Source organism: Bos taurus, chromosome 3, assembly GCF_002263795.3.
Source record: "Bos taurus isolate L1 Dominette 01449 registration number 42190680 breed Hereford chromosome 3, ARS-UCD2.0, whole genome shotgun sequence".
NCBI lineage: Eukaryota > Metazoa > Chordata > Mammalia > Artiodactyla > Bovidae > Bos > Bos taurus.
Window position 1 is genome coordinate 8,460,216 of NC_037330.1, and position 16,581 is coordinate 8,476,796.

Here is a 16,581-nt window from a genome sequence, read left to right on the forward strand (position 1 = left end):
GCTTAAAAGTTCCCCAATTTTGCTTTTCAGGGAGATGCTACTTTGGGAAAAATCCCTGGTGCTCTCCTTACTTACTGCTAGTGATAATAAACTCTTCCTTCTCCTGATCATTGGCTTTGCTGTCTATTGGTGTGATACCAAGAGGTGAAACCAGTTTCAGTGTAACAATATGAAGACTATCTGAAATGAAACAGGAGGGAAGGGGACAGGGAACAACCTTTAAAAGAATGATATAAACATCGGCCCTGACAAAAACTGATTAGAACCCACAAGGTCTAGATGGAAAATTCAACTTCCAGTGGACCTTGAGCACCATTACAGACAGACAGTGCTCAGTCATTCAGTCATCTCTGACTTTTTGTGGCCTCATGGACTGTAGTTCCCCAGGCTCCTCTGTTCATGGAATTCCCCAGGCAAGAATTCTGGAGTGGGGCGCCATTTCCTACTTCAGGGCATCTTCCCGACCCCCCTGGGATGGAATGGGATGCAAGGGATGGAACTTGCATCTCTTGTGTCTCCTCGTTGGCAGGCGGATTCTTTACTGCTAGCACCACCTGGGAAAGATTGAAGGCAGGAGAAGGGGATGACAGAGGATGAGATGGTTGGATTGAAAGAGGAAACAGAACAGGCACTACCTTGAAAGCAGTACTCCAGCTTGACCAGACTGTGGACTTTGAGCTATATGCCCAACATCGATGGAAATGACATACCAACTGGAAAACCAGCCCCCAGAAGGAAGAGCCCCAGGGCTCTCCATGCCTAAAAGAATACCCTAATTATCTGTGTAACCGAATAGAATCATACATTCTATTATGCTTATTGGGGTATGACCACAAGCCTATTGATAATTGTCCACTCTTAACTACCTAGGCTTAAGGCATATGAATCACCATTAACTTTGATTATATCTTTTTTTTTCCTTTGTTCAGACTAGTTTCAGGGAATTTGGGGAGGTGGGTTTGGGCATGTAGGCTTAGGGTATATGAGGTTTTCACAAAACCTGGTCGGGGTCCTTGGCTATGAGAAAACTCTTCCTTGGGCCCACAGGTGTAATAAACTGCACTCCACTATCTGCATCGTCCTTCTGAGTGAGTGTTTCCCAGAACATGTGGCTGCACCAGGATGGCATCACTGACTCGATGGACATGAGTTTGAGCAAGCTCCGGGCGTTGGTGATGGACATGGAAGCCTGGCATGCTGCAGTCCATGGTGTCGAAAAGAGTCGGCCATGACTGAGCATCTGAACTGACTGAGCACCAGCTGGGAAGCCCTTGAGCCCCATTATACAGTCTTTGTAATATGAAATGAAGTCGCTCAGTTGTGTCCAACTCTTTGCAACACTATGGACTGTAGCCTGCCAGGCTCCTCCATCCATGCGGCTTTCCAGTTAAGAATACTGGAGTGGGTTGCCATTTCCTTCACCAGGGGAATCTTACCGACCCAGGGATTGAACCCTGGTCTCCCACAGTGGGGGCAGACTACTATCTGAGCCACCAGGGAAGCCTTTGTAATATATTAGCATTTAAATGACACACCCACCATGAGAGTTCTGAGGCTAACCATCAAAGGTCAAAAAGAGGGCAGCGGCCTAATTTCTGGAAATCCCTGCCCCTTCCCTGAAACAGTTGAAATAATCCTCCCAGTCATTAGCCTATGAAATTACCCAGCCCGTAGAAACTAACCATATTTTATTTCTGGGCCTCTTCTGAGATGGCAGATGGTCCTGATGCTGTGGAGTATGTTTCTCCCTAAATAGATCCACTACCTATCACTTTGTCACTGAATTCCTTTCTGAGAAGGCTGAGAAAGTGACCTAAATGACCTTTAAGACTGATCAGTCTCAGAGTTCCTTTAAATCCCTGCTTGAGGGACTCCTCTGCGTAGTGGCTATGAATCTGCTTGCCAATGCAGGGGACACAGGTTCAATCCCTGGTGACCGAGGATTCCACATGCCGCAGAGCAACTATGCTGGTGAACTACAATATGGAACCCATGCTCTAGAGCCCTCATGCGGCAACAACTGAAGCTTGTGTGCCTAGAGCCTGTGCTCCAAGACAGGAGAGGCTGCTGCAAAGAGAAGCCCATGGGCTGCAACTAGAGAGTAGCCCCTGCTCTTTGCAACTAGAGAAAGCCTGTGTGCCGCAACAAGGACTCAGCACAGCCAAAAATAAACAAATAAAGCACTGTTAGGGCTTCCCTGGTGGCTCTGTGGTAAAGAATCTGCATGCAAATACAGGAGACACGGCTTCGATCCCCCGGTCAGGACAACCCCCTGGAAAAGGAAATGGTAACCCACTCCAGTATTCTTGCTTGGGAAATCCCATGGACAGAGGAGCCTGATGGGCTATATATAGTCCATGGGGTCACAAAAGAGCTGGACACAACTCAGGGTTTAAACAACAACAGTGTGTACATATAAATAGATAAAATCCCTGCTTAAGTTCGCCCATCTTAAAATTTTCTCTGACAATCACAGTCCAGAGTTCCTGGTCCCCTCTCTAAGCTCTTCTCTCTTGTCTTTACTGTCATATTTAACTTGATGTGTATGTCTCTCCAAGACATACACATACTTTAAATTCCCTTGAGGCTAAAGACCAGAGTGTTGCAAGTGTTTCTCTTTTGAAACTTAAGTTTCTTTTTTGGATACATATTGTCCTGTTTCCTGTATTGTATTGGAAGTAAACTGTAAGTCATTTGAAGTCACAGATTATGGTTTATATTTATTTGTATTCTCTCACAGCACCCAATAGGAGCTTGATAAACATTGCTTTAAGTTGGGTGAAACGTGAAGAGAACTTTTGGCCCAAAGGAATGGGACAAAGATGAAAGAGCAAAAGGTCAAAAAAATACCACTGTTTTGGATACAAGTATGGACTTCCCTGGGGGCTCAGATGGTAAAAGCATCTGCCTACAATGCGGGAGACCTGGTCTTGATCCCTGGGTGGGGAAGATCCCCTGGAGAAGGAAATGGCAACCCACTCCAGGACTCTTGCCTGTAAAATCACATGGACGGAGAAGCCTGGTAGGCCACAGTCCATGGGGTCACAAAGAGTCGGACACGACTGAACGACTTCACTTCACTATGGGCTTCTTACTTGCAGTGAGATAAAGTTCAGGAAGTTTTCCCACGGGCAACCTGGATATACTAAGAAAAAAATAGGGACTTCCCTATTTTTTTTCTTGCAGGGGGCGTGGGTTTAATTGCTGATCTGGAAGTAAGATCCCGAACGCAGCCTTGCGCAGCCAAAAAGTTCAAAAAAAAAAAAAAGTATTACGATCACAATGTAAAATCATTGTAAAATATTAGAAACTAGAAATAGTAAAGGTGTTGAGAATGGGTTTCAAATAAAAACGATGTAACAATATAAATATTAACAGTATCAACATAGCCTATAGAAAAGGGTTCAGCAGGCACGCAGTTATCCGCAGTGAGAAGATAAGTAATACTGAAATGCATGCAGACCTCTGCTGATTAAACATGTGTAAAGGACATACCCACAGTCACAGTGATGTTTATAGTGTCTGTAGGTCAGTTTCTATTATCTGGGTGTGTTTGGTGATTCAATTCTGCCCTTCCCACTACCGAACTGAGCGCTTCATTCCCCTCTTCCCTTTCCTCCTCTAGCGCGGCCTTGAATCCTGCGAGTGGAGTGGGCAGAGGAACACACTTTGAGGGTCTTCTCTCCCGACCCTCACATATTAATACACGTGGTTTTCACTTGACAAAGGACTGGACCAAGGTTTCTGCAGCTGCAACTTAAATTCCGAAAAAACAAACAGACAATTACAACGAACAAACAAAAGCAGGCCTCTCCCTCTCGCGTCCCACAGACCAACTACCTTCCCGACCACCTCCTTTAAGGTGTTCTTCTAAAAATCTTCCGGCTCCAGTTCAGAGCCTAGCCAGTCGTAAAGTCCCTACTTCAGGAACGCCGCCCAATCAGAGAGTCCTCACCTGCAGAAGGTGAGGCCTGGGTCTCTGTACGCGACAGTCTCGTGGCCCAATCAGGGGCGGATCGGGCTTGGAAAGGCTCCAATCCGCCTTACGAGGAGTAGTGGGCGGGACTGCACCTGGCGACGGTGAATCACTCAGAGGAGCGGTGGCTCCCTCCACCAATCGGAAAGTGCAGAGGAGCGGCGCCGACCAATCGGGCGTGAAGGGAAGGGCCGGGCTGGGCTCAACCTGGCGTCTGGAGTTTAGTCCCCGCGCTGCTGTGGGCGAAGCTGGTGTCTGCTTCTAGGGTCGCAGTGACTGCTGTCGCATCGGGATCTTGATCGTGATGGGTACAAAGGCGAAAGTCGGCAGTACAGAGTTGCTTCTCTTCACGTCGATGATCCTGTGTAAGTTCCCGGAGTTTTCGGAGTAATCTGTGCGTCTGATCGGAGGTTGGAGGGAGGCGCTCCCCACACCTCTGGCTCCCGAAAGGGGAGGGGTTCTGAAATCTGTCTGCCTCACCTTCCTAGTCCTCTTTTCCACCCTAGACTCGTCCTTCTTTTTTCCCTTCCCCCATCCTCTGGTGAGTGGCTGGCTCCCCTCCCCCACATTTATGAATAAGGATCCCCTCTTACATCCACCTGGAGGGAGTTGCCTCTGCCGCACTTTTACCAAAAATAATGGGGAAAGGTTGGTTCCCCTTTCCTCCATTCTCACTTACTGGTGAGTGCTGGTGGGTTCGGGGGCGCTGCCTAGCCGGGATCAAGCATCAGGGAAGGGCCATCCTGCCCCTCCAACGTTCGCAAACCATCCGAGATCAGTCGGGAGCCTCACGTCCCCTGACTCTCTTGGGATGTTTTGCTCCTGAAGGGTCCTCAGAGAAAATCTAATGGAGGTCGACTGGAGTGGAAGTCCCTTTGCCTGGTTGTTGCTGAAGGGTCTTTTTAGCTTTTCCCGAACCTCTGGGTTGCATGGTTGCTCCAGGAAAAGTGTCCAGTTGCAAAACCTTTTTTTTTTTGAAGGAAATATATAAAATTGAAATCTAAAATTTCTTAGCACAGCATTCAGAGTTCCTTTCTAGCGTAATTTACTTCAGGAGTCCTTGATAAATGTTGTTGACTGAGAGACCATTCCCAGGGGAAGGTCCTGTTTTTTGGTTGGCTGGTTCCTTCTCAGAGCCAGAACTCTGCCCTCCCCTCTGGCCATGTTTGAGAGATTTTGTTGCCTTTGTACACTCCCTTTCCTGTGGAACAATGAGGCTCCCTTGCTGGGGCAGGCCTCTGTCTATAGTTGTGCTCCTGCCTGCCTGAGTTTATGGTTTGTGCCTTAGTCTACCTGTGTCAGCACCTGTACCCTTACCTGATTCTTGAGCGTCTGTGTGTGCTACTGTGAATAGTTGTGTCGGCAGGGGGTCTGTAAGAATCTCCATTTCCTCCTCGGCAGGGGGTCTGTAAGAATCTCCATTTCCTCCTCGAGATCCCTATTTTAGGAAATGTAGAAGAGATGAACAATTAAGACCAATATAGGTGGTTACAAGATAATTCACTTTGCTTAGTGTGAAGGGTGCCCTTAGACAGATGCATTGACTTCTTTGTTTCTCATCGCAAAAACATTAACCCTTGGGATGGACTGGACCAGTAACAAATCAGATCCTCCCTCCCCCTATTGTACAGATCAGGAAACAGGTACAAAGAGGGGAAATGACTTGGTAAGACTGACCAAAGGACCTGGGACTGGAACCAAGGTCTCCTGACTCACTTCTCCTTTTTCTACCCTGGGGCCCACCTCAGGCACCCTGTGACACAGGAACCAGCATATCAAAATATCAGTTTGGGATACTGCTCCAGAGTCCACGGTCTCACCTGCCTTTTTCAATTTTTCTTTCTCACTAGATTCTTTCTTTTTTCACTTCTCCCTTTTGTTCTACTCCTCCATTTCCCCCCTTTCTTCAATTTCCATTCTTTCCCTCCCATTCTTCTCCATTTACTTGTCTGTATCTTAGAACTGCTAGTGACACCCATAGTCATTTTCTTGTTGGTTGTGGTGCTCAGTACTAAACACTTTGCCAACCCCGTCAACCCTCGTACTCATCCCCCCACCTCCCAACCTAGAAATTTCTGAGTAACTGTATTTGTGACAGTATTTGTCAGGCTTATAAGACTCCTAGAACTGCATCCTTCTCCCTTTTCCTCTTTCCCCCTCATTTTCTAGAATAACCCCACAATATATTGTCACAGATTGACACTGAAAGCCTTGTGATATCACCCTTCTGAGCTTGGGGATCCCCTCTAGTCTGCTCAGGGAATCAATAAACAGTGGTTTAGAGGGAACGTGAGATGATATTGTATTAGCTTGACAGGGCGATGGATCCTGGGAAGTAACGTGTCCAGAAGATGGAGGAACTGACCTTGTCACATGTAAATAGGGCTAGACCTGGGAGATGCTATTTGGTTAGCACAGTGAGAATGGAAATAACAACCAGGCCACCCCCCACCTGGGTTCTGGCTTGACTTTCCGGCTTATTTGTGATCATAGTCTAGTAACTCAGTCTTTCATCTGTAATACAAGAGTATTACAGGAGTAATAATACTTGTCCTAACCTCATCCTGTGGATCAACTGGGATAATAGCTTCATGACATCCATGAAAGCGATTATTAGTGGGCAGCTCTTACCCCACTTTGGATTTTGTGAGGGTGAAAGAATGCTGCCCATAGTAGAGCAGGTCAGAGAAAGCAGGGAGGGACCCTGCTAGATTCCAAATGGCTAGAGTGAAAAAGTAGAGGCTTTCTTGCCTATCAGGTCTGTCCTCTGCCCTTGGGAAATTGGAAGCTTGTATAGGATGCCTGCATGTCCTTGCTCCTCACCTGGACTCTGTCATCAGGGAGGAAGAAGAAAAGATCAAGTAGTGGCCCTACCCCTGCCTGGGGAATCTAGTGGAGAAGAAGGCCTGAACCTGCTGGGACAGGGTTGGAGAATAAACACTGGGAGAACTGGGCCTGGGAAAAGAAAAACTGGTGACCAGGAATACTAGCCTCCCTCCCCCTAGAGAGCCTGTGCTTAAAAAAAGTTTCCAGCTATCTCCTAGGCAGGAAGAGGCATTTCTCTTTAGCAAGATGGTGTGTGTCAGCTGTGACCGCTGGGGAAGTGGAAACCTGGTTGGAAGCCTGGGGTTTGCACACACACCCGTTCCTGAAGTGTCTGCACTGAGGCATTCCAGCAGGGAGAAACTGCTGCCCTGAGCCTGTCTGGGTCAGCCTGGGAGTCTGGCTGTTTCATATCGATATTTTGGACTCAAGCCTTTCTAGCTCTCCTGTTCAGGGTTAGACTCACCTCAAACTGTAGATTGGTGAGTCACTCCTTTCCCCTCCCTCTTCGGGGGGTTCTCCCATGAAAGAATTGTTCCCTCGAAACCAGAACCTAGAAACTAGTGACGCCACACGGTGAAACAAGGAAGTGAGTGGTAGTGGAATTCCAGTGTCTTATTAGTTTTTCTCTCCTTGCTCCAGAACGCTTTCCCCTTATGACATTTCTCTTCAGTTTCCTGTGATCTGGGCTTGCCTGGTATCTCCAGCCTAGTTTTAGCTCGGGGTGGAGCTGCTGTAATTAAAAAACCAAACAACAATGTTTGTCTGTTTAGAAGAGATTAATACATTAACGTGGTTCGAGAATCAAAATAATATTAAACGAGTGGGGTTATCACTCCCACCTGGTTCACACCTCCCCTAGTTTCCTGTGTATTTTTCCAGTGGTTTGTTATACAAATATCAGTATATATAAATATATATTGCTTTCTTTTCCCTTTCCTGACACAAAAGGAGGCACCCTCTATACATTGTATTCCATCCTGTATCTTGTTTATTTCATTTGATATGCCCTGGAGTTCTTTTCATATTGTTGGTGTGGCCTTGGCTGTTAGAATATTCCACCCCTCTCCCCACCTCCTCCCCAAGTCCTCTGGTTTAAGAGGTATCTATTCTTTGGATTCAGAAGAGCTGACACTCCTGCTCAAGGACAGATTTAAAAGCTACGTACATTTTATGTGAGAGATTAGGAAAAAAATTGGGCTTGTTTTCTGTTAGCATTGAGGGGAGACCTTGGGGATCTCTAAACTCAGCCCAGTTTCCTCTCTAGAGGCTCAGGAAAGAGCTGGATGGCCACTTGTCAAATGTAACTGTGGAAGAGGTTTCAGTGTTGTCAGAGGGTTGTGAGAAGTAAAGTGAGTGGATACAACACACTGGGGTTTTCCAGGCATTGAAAACTCAGAGTTCATCTGCCTGGGACTCCCTGATAAGCAGGGTTTCTGTCCAAAGTCCGCCTGGTGTCATTCGTTTTACAGTGTCGGGGTCAGATGGGAGGAAGCAGCTGGCTGGCCAGAAGTCTGATGCCAGGCCCTTGGAGTGAGCCCTGGGTAGGCAGGCACAGCCTGCTCTGTAATGAGTAGGTGGGTGGGGGAGGAGAGCCGAGCTGGTAGAACTGGAAATTCTGCTGAGAGAGAGTTGGAGGGAGCAATGGAGTGAAAGCTTTCCTGTCCTACAGAGCCATCGCCACTCTCCGCTGTACTCAGAGGGCTGTGTCAGTTGACCCACGTCATCTAAAGTACAGCCAAGCCTGACTGTTTAGACTTAGCCCAGCCAGTCTTTGGCTCACACAGCTTTCCTCTTGCCCACGCATTCCTTATCTGTCCCACCTCAACCCCCAGGAGTGAGTTCAGTCTCTACAGGGTGAGTGGTGGGAAGGAAAGAGCAAACCGGGGGTGGAAGCCCTGGGTCCAGGTTCTAATTGCACTGTAATGTCAGATTCAATTGTTAATCCAACAAGCATTGGTGTTTACTATGTTCTGAGCACTGTGCTGAGATTAGGAATTAAAAAATGAATAACCTCTGCTATTAAGAAACTCTGAGGGCAGTTAGGTATTTGTAACCATTAGCCAACAGCTGAAAACTGTGAGCATGCTGTATCTGGGGGCTTTCCTAGGCTTTGGCTTATTCTGAGGCTGGTGGGTCCTGTGAGGCTCATATGCCTAGAGGGGAAGTTTGGATGAATTCTTAGAGAAAACCAGAGACTGGCTGGCTGGCTTCCTGGCTTCCCTCCTTTTCCTTCCTTCCTTTGTTTGTTTGTTTTTACATGGATCCAAACAAACTCATTGCATGAAAACACCTTAAGGAAAATTCTAATTATTAACAGGATTGCATACTGAGACCAAAGTTTTCTTAATAAAGCAGTAGAAGGAAGTAGCTTTTCTGTTGTGGGTTTGACCTGTGTTTACAGGGACAGGTTGGCGGGTTGGGTTCTGTCAGATATCTGGATGCCTCCACCCTCTGACTACCTCATTAACACAGCACTGCTTTGGTGGCAAAGCACAGCTCTAAGAACAGGGGAAGATACAAATGTATCTCGTTTTCTCTGTTTCTAAGGAACTATAGACATGTATTTACTAAGTAGAATACAGAGCACCATGCGTCAGGGGCAGTCATCGAAGTACAGAATCTTTGGGGAACATAGAGAAACAGTTACTTTTCAAAATGATAAATTCTTTATTAAGAAATCATAGATATTCAACACAGAAAATCGGAAAACAGGGATATAGAGAAAATAAAATCACATCCTGTTCTCTAGAGATAACACTGATTGCTGGCTTTATTCTAATCTTTCCTCTATGATTAATATGTGGTGTAGCTGACCTTTGCAAAAATATATTGGAAAACAATGAAATGGCTGTTTGATGCCATTGACTTTTCCTTAAGCCTTGGCCCTGTGGGCATATATTCATTTAGGTCATACCAGCTCAACAGAAATCCATACATACCAGTGTTTAAGCCAAGTTGTGTACTAAACTACTTTGAGCTATGGCCAGTTTGTCAAATTAGGTAGGAATTCCAGTGGCAAAAAACAAAACTCTGTTATAGAGCCCTTCTCATTTAGATTATTAATGACTGAATATCAGTTTTTTTTTTTTTTTTTTTTTTGAATATCAGTTTTAAATGAAATGGGTGACTACCTCCATGACAGAGAGGACAGGAACATAAATGTTCTATGATGGTAGGTTATTATTGCAAATCATGGCCATATATGTATTTCTTTCTTTCTTTCTTTTTTTTTTTTTTGAGCAAACAATGCTTTAAATAAAATCCATTCTATAGTATTATACTGTATGACTATCCTGTAATTTACTTAATTGTTCACTTTTTGCTGAGCATTTTTTTTTCTTTGCTGTATAACATTAAATTGTCCTTGAATATACATCTTTAAGCTTACCTTTGATTATTTTCTTAGGTTATATTCCTAGAAGCTGGAGAGATTAATTTTGACTGGGGAAAGGTATAATGGATTGAGGGACACTGGCCCAGAATCTTGAAGAGTGAATGGTGTTTCCCGGCTTCTCTGCTGGAGACGCTGTGTACAGTAGTTTTGAAGACTCAGAATCAGGCAGACTTGGGTTAAGATTCCCACCTCCTTTGCAGCTGAGTGATTTGGGGCAACTAGGAAAAAGCCTCGGTATTCTCATCTATAAAGTGGGATGGTAACAATAATACTTGCCTTCCAGGGTTGTTTTCTTTCTCCTCGAAACATTTTTCATGAGACAATCCAATGCATATGTTCACATTTCTTCCTGCCTTTTTTCTCTCCTTGAAATTTATCAGACTCATATACAGGATCTTGATTGTAATCTCCTGTTTCTTACTCATCTGTTACTTCATTTCACCTTCAAAGTTTTATTTCATTGTCCTGTGCTTCCTGGTGTGTTCTTGTTACTCTGGATCATTCTTCCTTTGTTTTTGCCTTTGCTTTTGTTTCCCCTTTCTGGCTATGTTTTATTTTTCTTTGCTTCTTGTGATCTGATTTTTTTTTTCTTTCCTTTTTAACTCCCATTTCCCACTCTTTTTTCTTTAACTTAAAATATTTAATACATACTTGGCCATTACACAAATGTAGAAAACATAGAAACATAGAAAAGTTGCCTGTATTCTCACCTCTCAGATAATATGCACTGTCAAGGGTTTGGAATCTATTCTTAGAGATACCTTTACGTATATCCTAGGATTATTTTTCTGAATAAATTGATCTACCTTATTGCATGGCAATATGGTTAGTTTTGTTTGTTTTTATTTTTACTTAGTTGTATAATTTATTGTACCCTGGAGCCAGGTTACCTGGTTAGAATCCTAGCTCTACCTCCTACTAGCTTTGAGACCTTGAGCAAATTACTTATTTCTGTGCTCCAATTAATGCATATGTAAGGTGGGAGCAATAATAAAATTTATTTCATAGCATTGTTACAAGGATTAAATGGGACCTGTAAAGGGCTCAGAAGAGTATCTGGTACATAGTATTCAAGAAATATTAGCTGCTATTATCTTATTATTCATGCTTTTTAAAATTTATTTGGTCATGCTCAGTAACATGTGTCTAGAATTTGGATATAATGAATTAAACCTTTCAGAGGACAAACCTTGCAGAGGTCTTGTTTAGCTTTGTTGGGCTTCCCTGGTGACTCAGTAGTAAAGAATCCACCTGGCAGTTCAGGAGACCCAGCTTTGACCCCTGGTCTGGGAAGATCCTACATGCTGTGGGGCAGCTAAGCCCAGGGGCCACAGCTGCTGAGCCTGAGCCCTCCAGCCTGTGCTCCGCAAAGTGGCCCCTGCCCACCGAGACTAGAAAACAGCTTGTGCAGCAATGAAGACCCAGCACAGTCAAAAGTCAACAAAATTATATATTTAGAAAAGGATGGGACAGAGGGTCCCTAGGGTCCCTTCCAAAAAAAATTTCTGTTGGTTTTTTAAAAAAATTATTTTATGGAGGTATATTTTGCATACAACATTTTAGTTTCAGATGTACAAAATAATAATATAACAATTATATTTATTGAAGAATGATCACCACAATAAATGTACATCTGTCATCATATATAGTTATGGAATATTTTTTCCTTGTGATAGAATTTTTAAGATTTACTCTATTCAGTTCAGTTCAGTCGCTCAGTCATGTCCGACTCTTTGCGACCCCATGAATCGCAGCACGCCAGGCCTCCTGTCCATCACCAACTCCAGGAGTTCACTGAGACTCACATCCATCGAGTCAGTGATGCCATCCAGCCATCTCATCCTCTGTTGTCCCCTTCTCCTCCTGCCCCCAGTCCCTCCCAGCTTCAGAGTCTTTTTCCAATGAGTCAACTCTTCACATGAGGTGGCCAAAGTACTGGAGTTTCAGCTTTAGCATCATTCCTTCCAAAGAAATCCCAGGGCTGATCTCCTTCAGAGTGGACTGGTTGGATCTCCTTGCAGTCCAAGGGACTCTCAAGAGTCTTCTCCAACACCACAGTTCAAAAGCATCAATTCTGCGTTCAGCTTTCTTCACAGTCTGACTCTCGCATCCATACATGACCACAGGAAAAACCATAGCCTTGACTAGACGAACTTTTGTTGGCGAAGTAATGTCTCTGCTTTTGAATATGCTATCTCAGTTGGTCATAACTTTTCTTCCAAGGAGTAAGCGTCTTTTAATTTCCTGGCTGCAGTCCCCATCTGCAGTGATTTTGGAGCCCCCAAAAATAAAGTCTGACACTGTTTCCCCATCTATTTCCTATGAAGTGATGGGACCAGATGCCATGATCTTAGTTTTCTGAATGTTGAGCTTTAAGCCAACTTTTTCACTCTCCACTTTCACTTTCATCAGGAGGCTTTTTAGTTCCTCTTCACTTTCTGCCATAAGGGTGGTGTCATCTGTATATCTTAGCAACTTCTAAATATGCAGTACAGCATTATTCACTATAGTTACCGTGTTGCGCATCATATCCCCATGACTTAGTTATTTTCTAACTGAAAGTTAGTACCTTTTGATCCTCTTCACTCATTTTTGCCCCCCACTCTCTCCTTGCCTCTGGCAAGCACCCAATCTGTTTTCTGTGTCTGTGAGCTTGGAGTTTTTTTGTTTGTTTCTGATCCCATATATAAGTAACATCATATGGTATTTGGACTTTCTCTGATTGATTTAATTCACTTCACATAATGCCCTTAAAGTCCATCCCTGTTGTCACAAATGGCAAGATTTCGTTCTTTGTAATGACTCAGTGATATTCCATCGTGTATTCTGTGTGCGCTGAAGCCTCAGCTAACTCTGCTGGCCCCAGTGTGAAGGGAAAAAGGGGATGTCTGTACTGGAAGCAAGTGCCGTTGAGACTCACACGAGGTCTGTGAGTGCGGGAGCCTGGATTCCAGCTCAGAGTTGTGTGGAGGGTAAGGGATCCTTAGCCTTTGAGTCTTTGCAGGACCGGGCAGGAATTGGGGGCAGAGACTGAGAGGAAAACAACTGTCAGGAAGGTAACTTGCATCTTGTTTTCTCCTTAGGTTTGTTGTTAGTCGCTAAGTCATGTCTGATTCTTGCGACCCTGTGGACTGTAGCCCATCAGGCTCTTCTGTCCATGGATTCTTAAGCAAGAACAACTGGAGTGGGTTGCCGTTTCCTACTCCAGGGGATCTTCCCAACTGAGGGATCAAAGCTGCATCTCTTGCTTCTCCTGCATCTCCTGCAGGCGGACTCTTCTTTGCCACCTGGGTAGAGAGAGCCCCAGATCATATGATACTTCCACATTTTACGTTTTGAAGAACCCCATACTGTTTTCTATCGTGGCTGTATCAATTTACAGTCCCACCAACATGAGGTTTGCACAAGGGTTCTCTTTTCTCTGTGTCTTCACCAGCATTCGTTGTCTCTTGTCTTTTCTGGGTTTGGGGAGCTTGTGGAATCTTAGTTCTTTGATCAGGAATCAAACCCATGCCCCCTGCAGTGGAAGCAAAGATCTCTGACTACTGGACCACCAGAAAATCTGTTTCTTGTCTTTTTTGATAATAGCCATTCTAACAAGTGTGAGGTGTTATCTCATTATGGTTTTGATTTACATTCCCTGATAATTAATGATGTTGAGCATCTTTTCATGTACCTGTTGGCCATCTGTATGTCAGTCTTCCTTGGAAAAATGTCTATGCAGATCCTCTGACAGTTTTTAAAATAGATTGGTTAGGTGTGGTTTGTTTTTTTTTTAACTATGATTTGTATGCATTCTTTATACATTTTAGGTATTAATCCTTTATCAGTTAAGTGAGTTGCAAATATTTTATCCCATTCTCTAGGTTGCGTTTTTAGCTTTTTTTTTTTTAAACAAATTTAAATTTTATTTATTTACTTGGGCATGCTGTGTGGTATGTGGGATCTTAGTTCCTGGACCAGGGATCAAACCCTTACCTCCTGTCTTAGAAGCGTGAGTCTTACACTGTAGGCAAGACCCACCTTTTCCTTTTGTTGGTGGTTTCCTTTGCTGTGCAGCATGTTGATTCTTTCACTGTTCATGTCATCATGCATACTTGAGTCAAGGCTATAGTGACTGGGGGTTCAACCAGAATGCCATTGCTGATGTCCAGTTTGAACCTTTGTATTGGTCTGCTTGGGACGCCATAACAAAATACCAAAGACTAGGTAGCTTGAACAACACTAATTTATTTTCTCACAGTTCTGGAGCCCAGAACTCCAAGATCACGGTGCTGGTAGGGATGGCTCCCTCTGAAACCTCTCTTTGGCTTACAGTGGCCATGCTCTTGCTGTCTCTTCACCTGGTCATTCCCTCTATGGCATGAGCTTGCTTAGTGTCTCTTTGTAGAACACCACCAATCAGATTGGATTAGGGCATGTCCTAAGGGCCTCATTTTAACAATTATATCATCCTTAAAGGGCTTGTCTCCAAATACAGTTACTTTCTGAAGTTAGGGCTTTCATATATGAATTTTGAGGGAATACAATTCAATCCTTAAACCCCAGAAACCATTTTGAAGATTTGGCAGAAAGAGCAATGATCTAGCCAGGTGTCTCCTCAGATGACTTGGGCTTGGGCTTACTTGGGTTGCTCTTGTGATCATGAAAGAAATAGGTTTTTTTGTTTAACAACTGGTTGTCAGTATTTAGAAAAATGTTAATTTAAGCTTCTGCAATGGTGATTTCAGCCTTGACTCTTAGCTCCGTATTCATGGAAGAGATCTGCTTGGCAATCTCAGGACTGTGCAGGTCATTGAGTTGTGTATGGATCCTCATCTGGAATCAGTCTCAAATATTAGAACTTTCACTACAAGGAGTTTTCCCTGTAGTTATTCTCAGGGTTTTGGTAGGCATCCGAACCTGTCCTTACACTTTGAGATTCTTTCCCTTTGGGCCTCTGATCAGGTCAGTACATACCTTCTCCAAAGACTTCACGTTGCAGCTGGTGAGGGTGATTCTAATCCTATGAATTGTCAGCTCTGGCTCCACAGGAGTCTTTCTGTATCTTCAAAAGCCATGACTGTGGCTGTGGGGCTTCCTGCAGGCTAGTTCCTTGGCGAGAGCAAGCAGTGAGTCAGGGAGCTGGAGCAGGTAACTCCAGGCTCTGCTGCAGCAGCAGCTGAGTTTTCCTCAAAGAGCTGGGGGTGTTTTAAATGGATTCACATCTTTTGTCCATTTCCCCACATTTTAGACCTTGCATTAGAAAACCTTCTGACACTTCTTCCACTTTTGGCTCTGCACACTTCTGCATGCGGGAAACCAGCGTCTACCATTGTGCAGGCAGATACCTACAGCTTTAAAGCTAGTGTTTTGAATCAAGTTTTTTTTTGGGGGTGGGGGTGTGCCTCATCTGTCAATTTGAAAAATGGTCTTATCTTAACAAGTAGACGTTATAGTGAATGATTTGCTCTGACCTGATTTGTTAAGGTTCTGTGTTGTTCCGTGTCAATTTGTACTAATTTGTACTTATGCTAAGTGATGAGAAAGAATGATAGATTAACATAGTTCCTGCTCCTTTGGGAGTTTACTGCTTGATAGGGGAGACCTGCAGGCACATAGATGATGTCATTATAATATGGGAAGTGCTTTGACAGTGTTTTGCGTGGTGTAGTGCAAGCCTAGGAAGGAGATGGAGGAAGGATTGGGAGTGGGCCAAGTCATTTTCCAGAAAATAATGTGGATGAATATCTGCTGGCCAGATGAAGAAAGAGGGGAAAGGGTATTCCGCATGGCCGGAATAGCATGAGCAAAACAGAGGTTGTGAGACTCTTTGCTGGGAATTTTAAGTAGTTTTGTATTGCTGGGGGGTAAATTGCAAGAGTAGAGAGGGTGATGAAGATGATAAACTTATCACCAGGTTGGGTTTTGCTAGAACTATTGCCTGGCTGAAAAATTTGGATTTTATCTTACAGGCAATGTGGAATCACTGGAAGCTTGAAGCAAGTGTGAGATCTGGACTTTCCAGAAGGCTGTATAGTGTAGCCCAGTCTCTGGAACTGGACTGCTCTGGTTTGAATCTGTAGCTCTGGGCCTCAGTTTCCCCATGTAGAAAAGAGATGATAATAACAGTATCATCCAACTCCTAAGGTTGTTGTAGGGATTAAATGGTAGTCCCTGTAATGTGCTCATAGCAGTGCCTGGCATATAGTGTGTGCTCAATAAATGTTAACTCTTTCTCCATCAGTGGGGTGGAGGATGGATGCGAGTGGGCCAAGATTAAACAAGGCAGAGAAAACAACTGAAAGACTAAATGCAATTCTCCAGGTGATGATTTTGAGTTTTGGTGCTGGAGAAGATTCTTGAGCGTCCCTTGGATTGCAAGATCAAACCAGTCAATCCTAAA

General features: G+C 44.2%; 1 protein-coding gene and 1 pseudogene across 3 annotated transcripts in view; one reads left to right on the top strand and one right to left on the bottom strand.

Annotated features, from left to right (window-relative positions):
• The window catches only part of F11R (F11 receptor), a 46,189-nt gene that overhangs the window by 17,426 nt on the left and 12,182 nt on the right, over positions 1-16,581 (top strand). For 2 of the 3 annotated variants that reach the window (XM_059881545.1, XM_059881548.1), the window contains exon 3: positions 3,626-4,341. In XM_059881545.1, coding sequence (XP_059737528.1) covers positions 4,281-4,341 — 61 coding nt within the window. In that variant the 5' untranslated portion in view covers positions 3,626-4,280. 3 annotated transcript variants of the gene reach the window in all.
• Positions 14,894-15,256, bottom strand: LOC107132057 (small ribosomal subunit protein uS10-like; annotated as a pseudogene).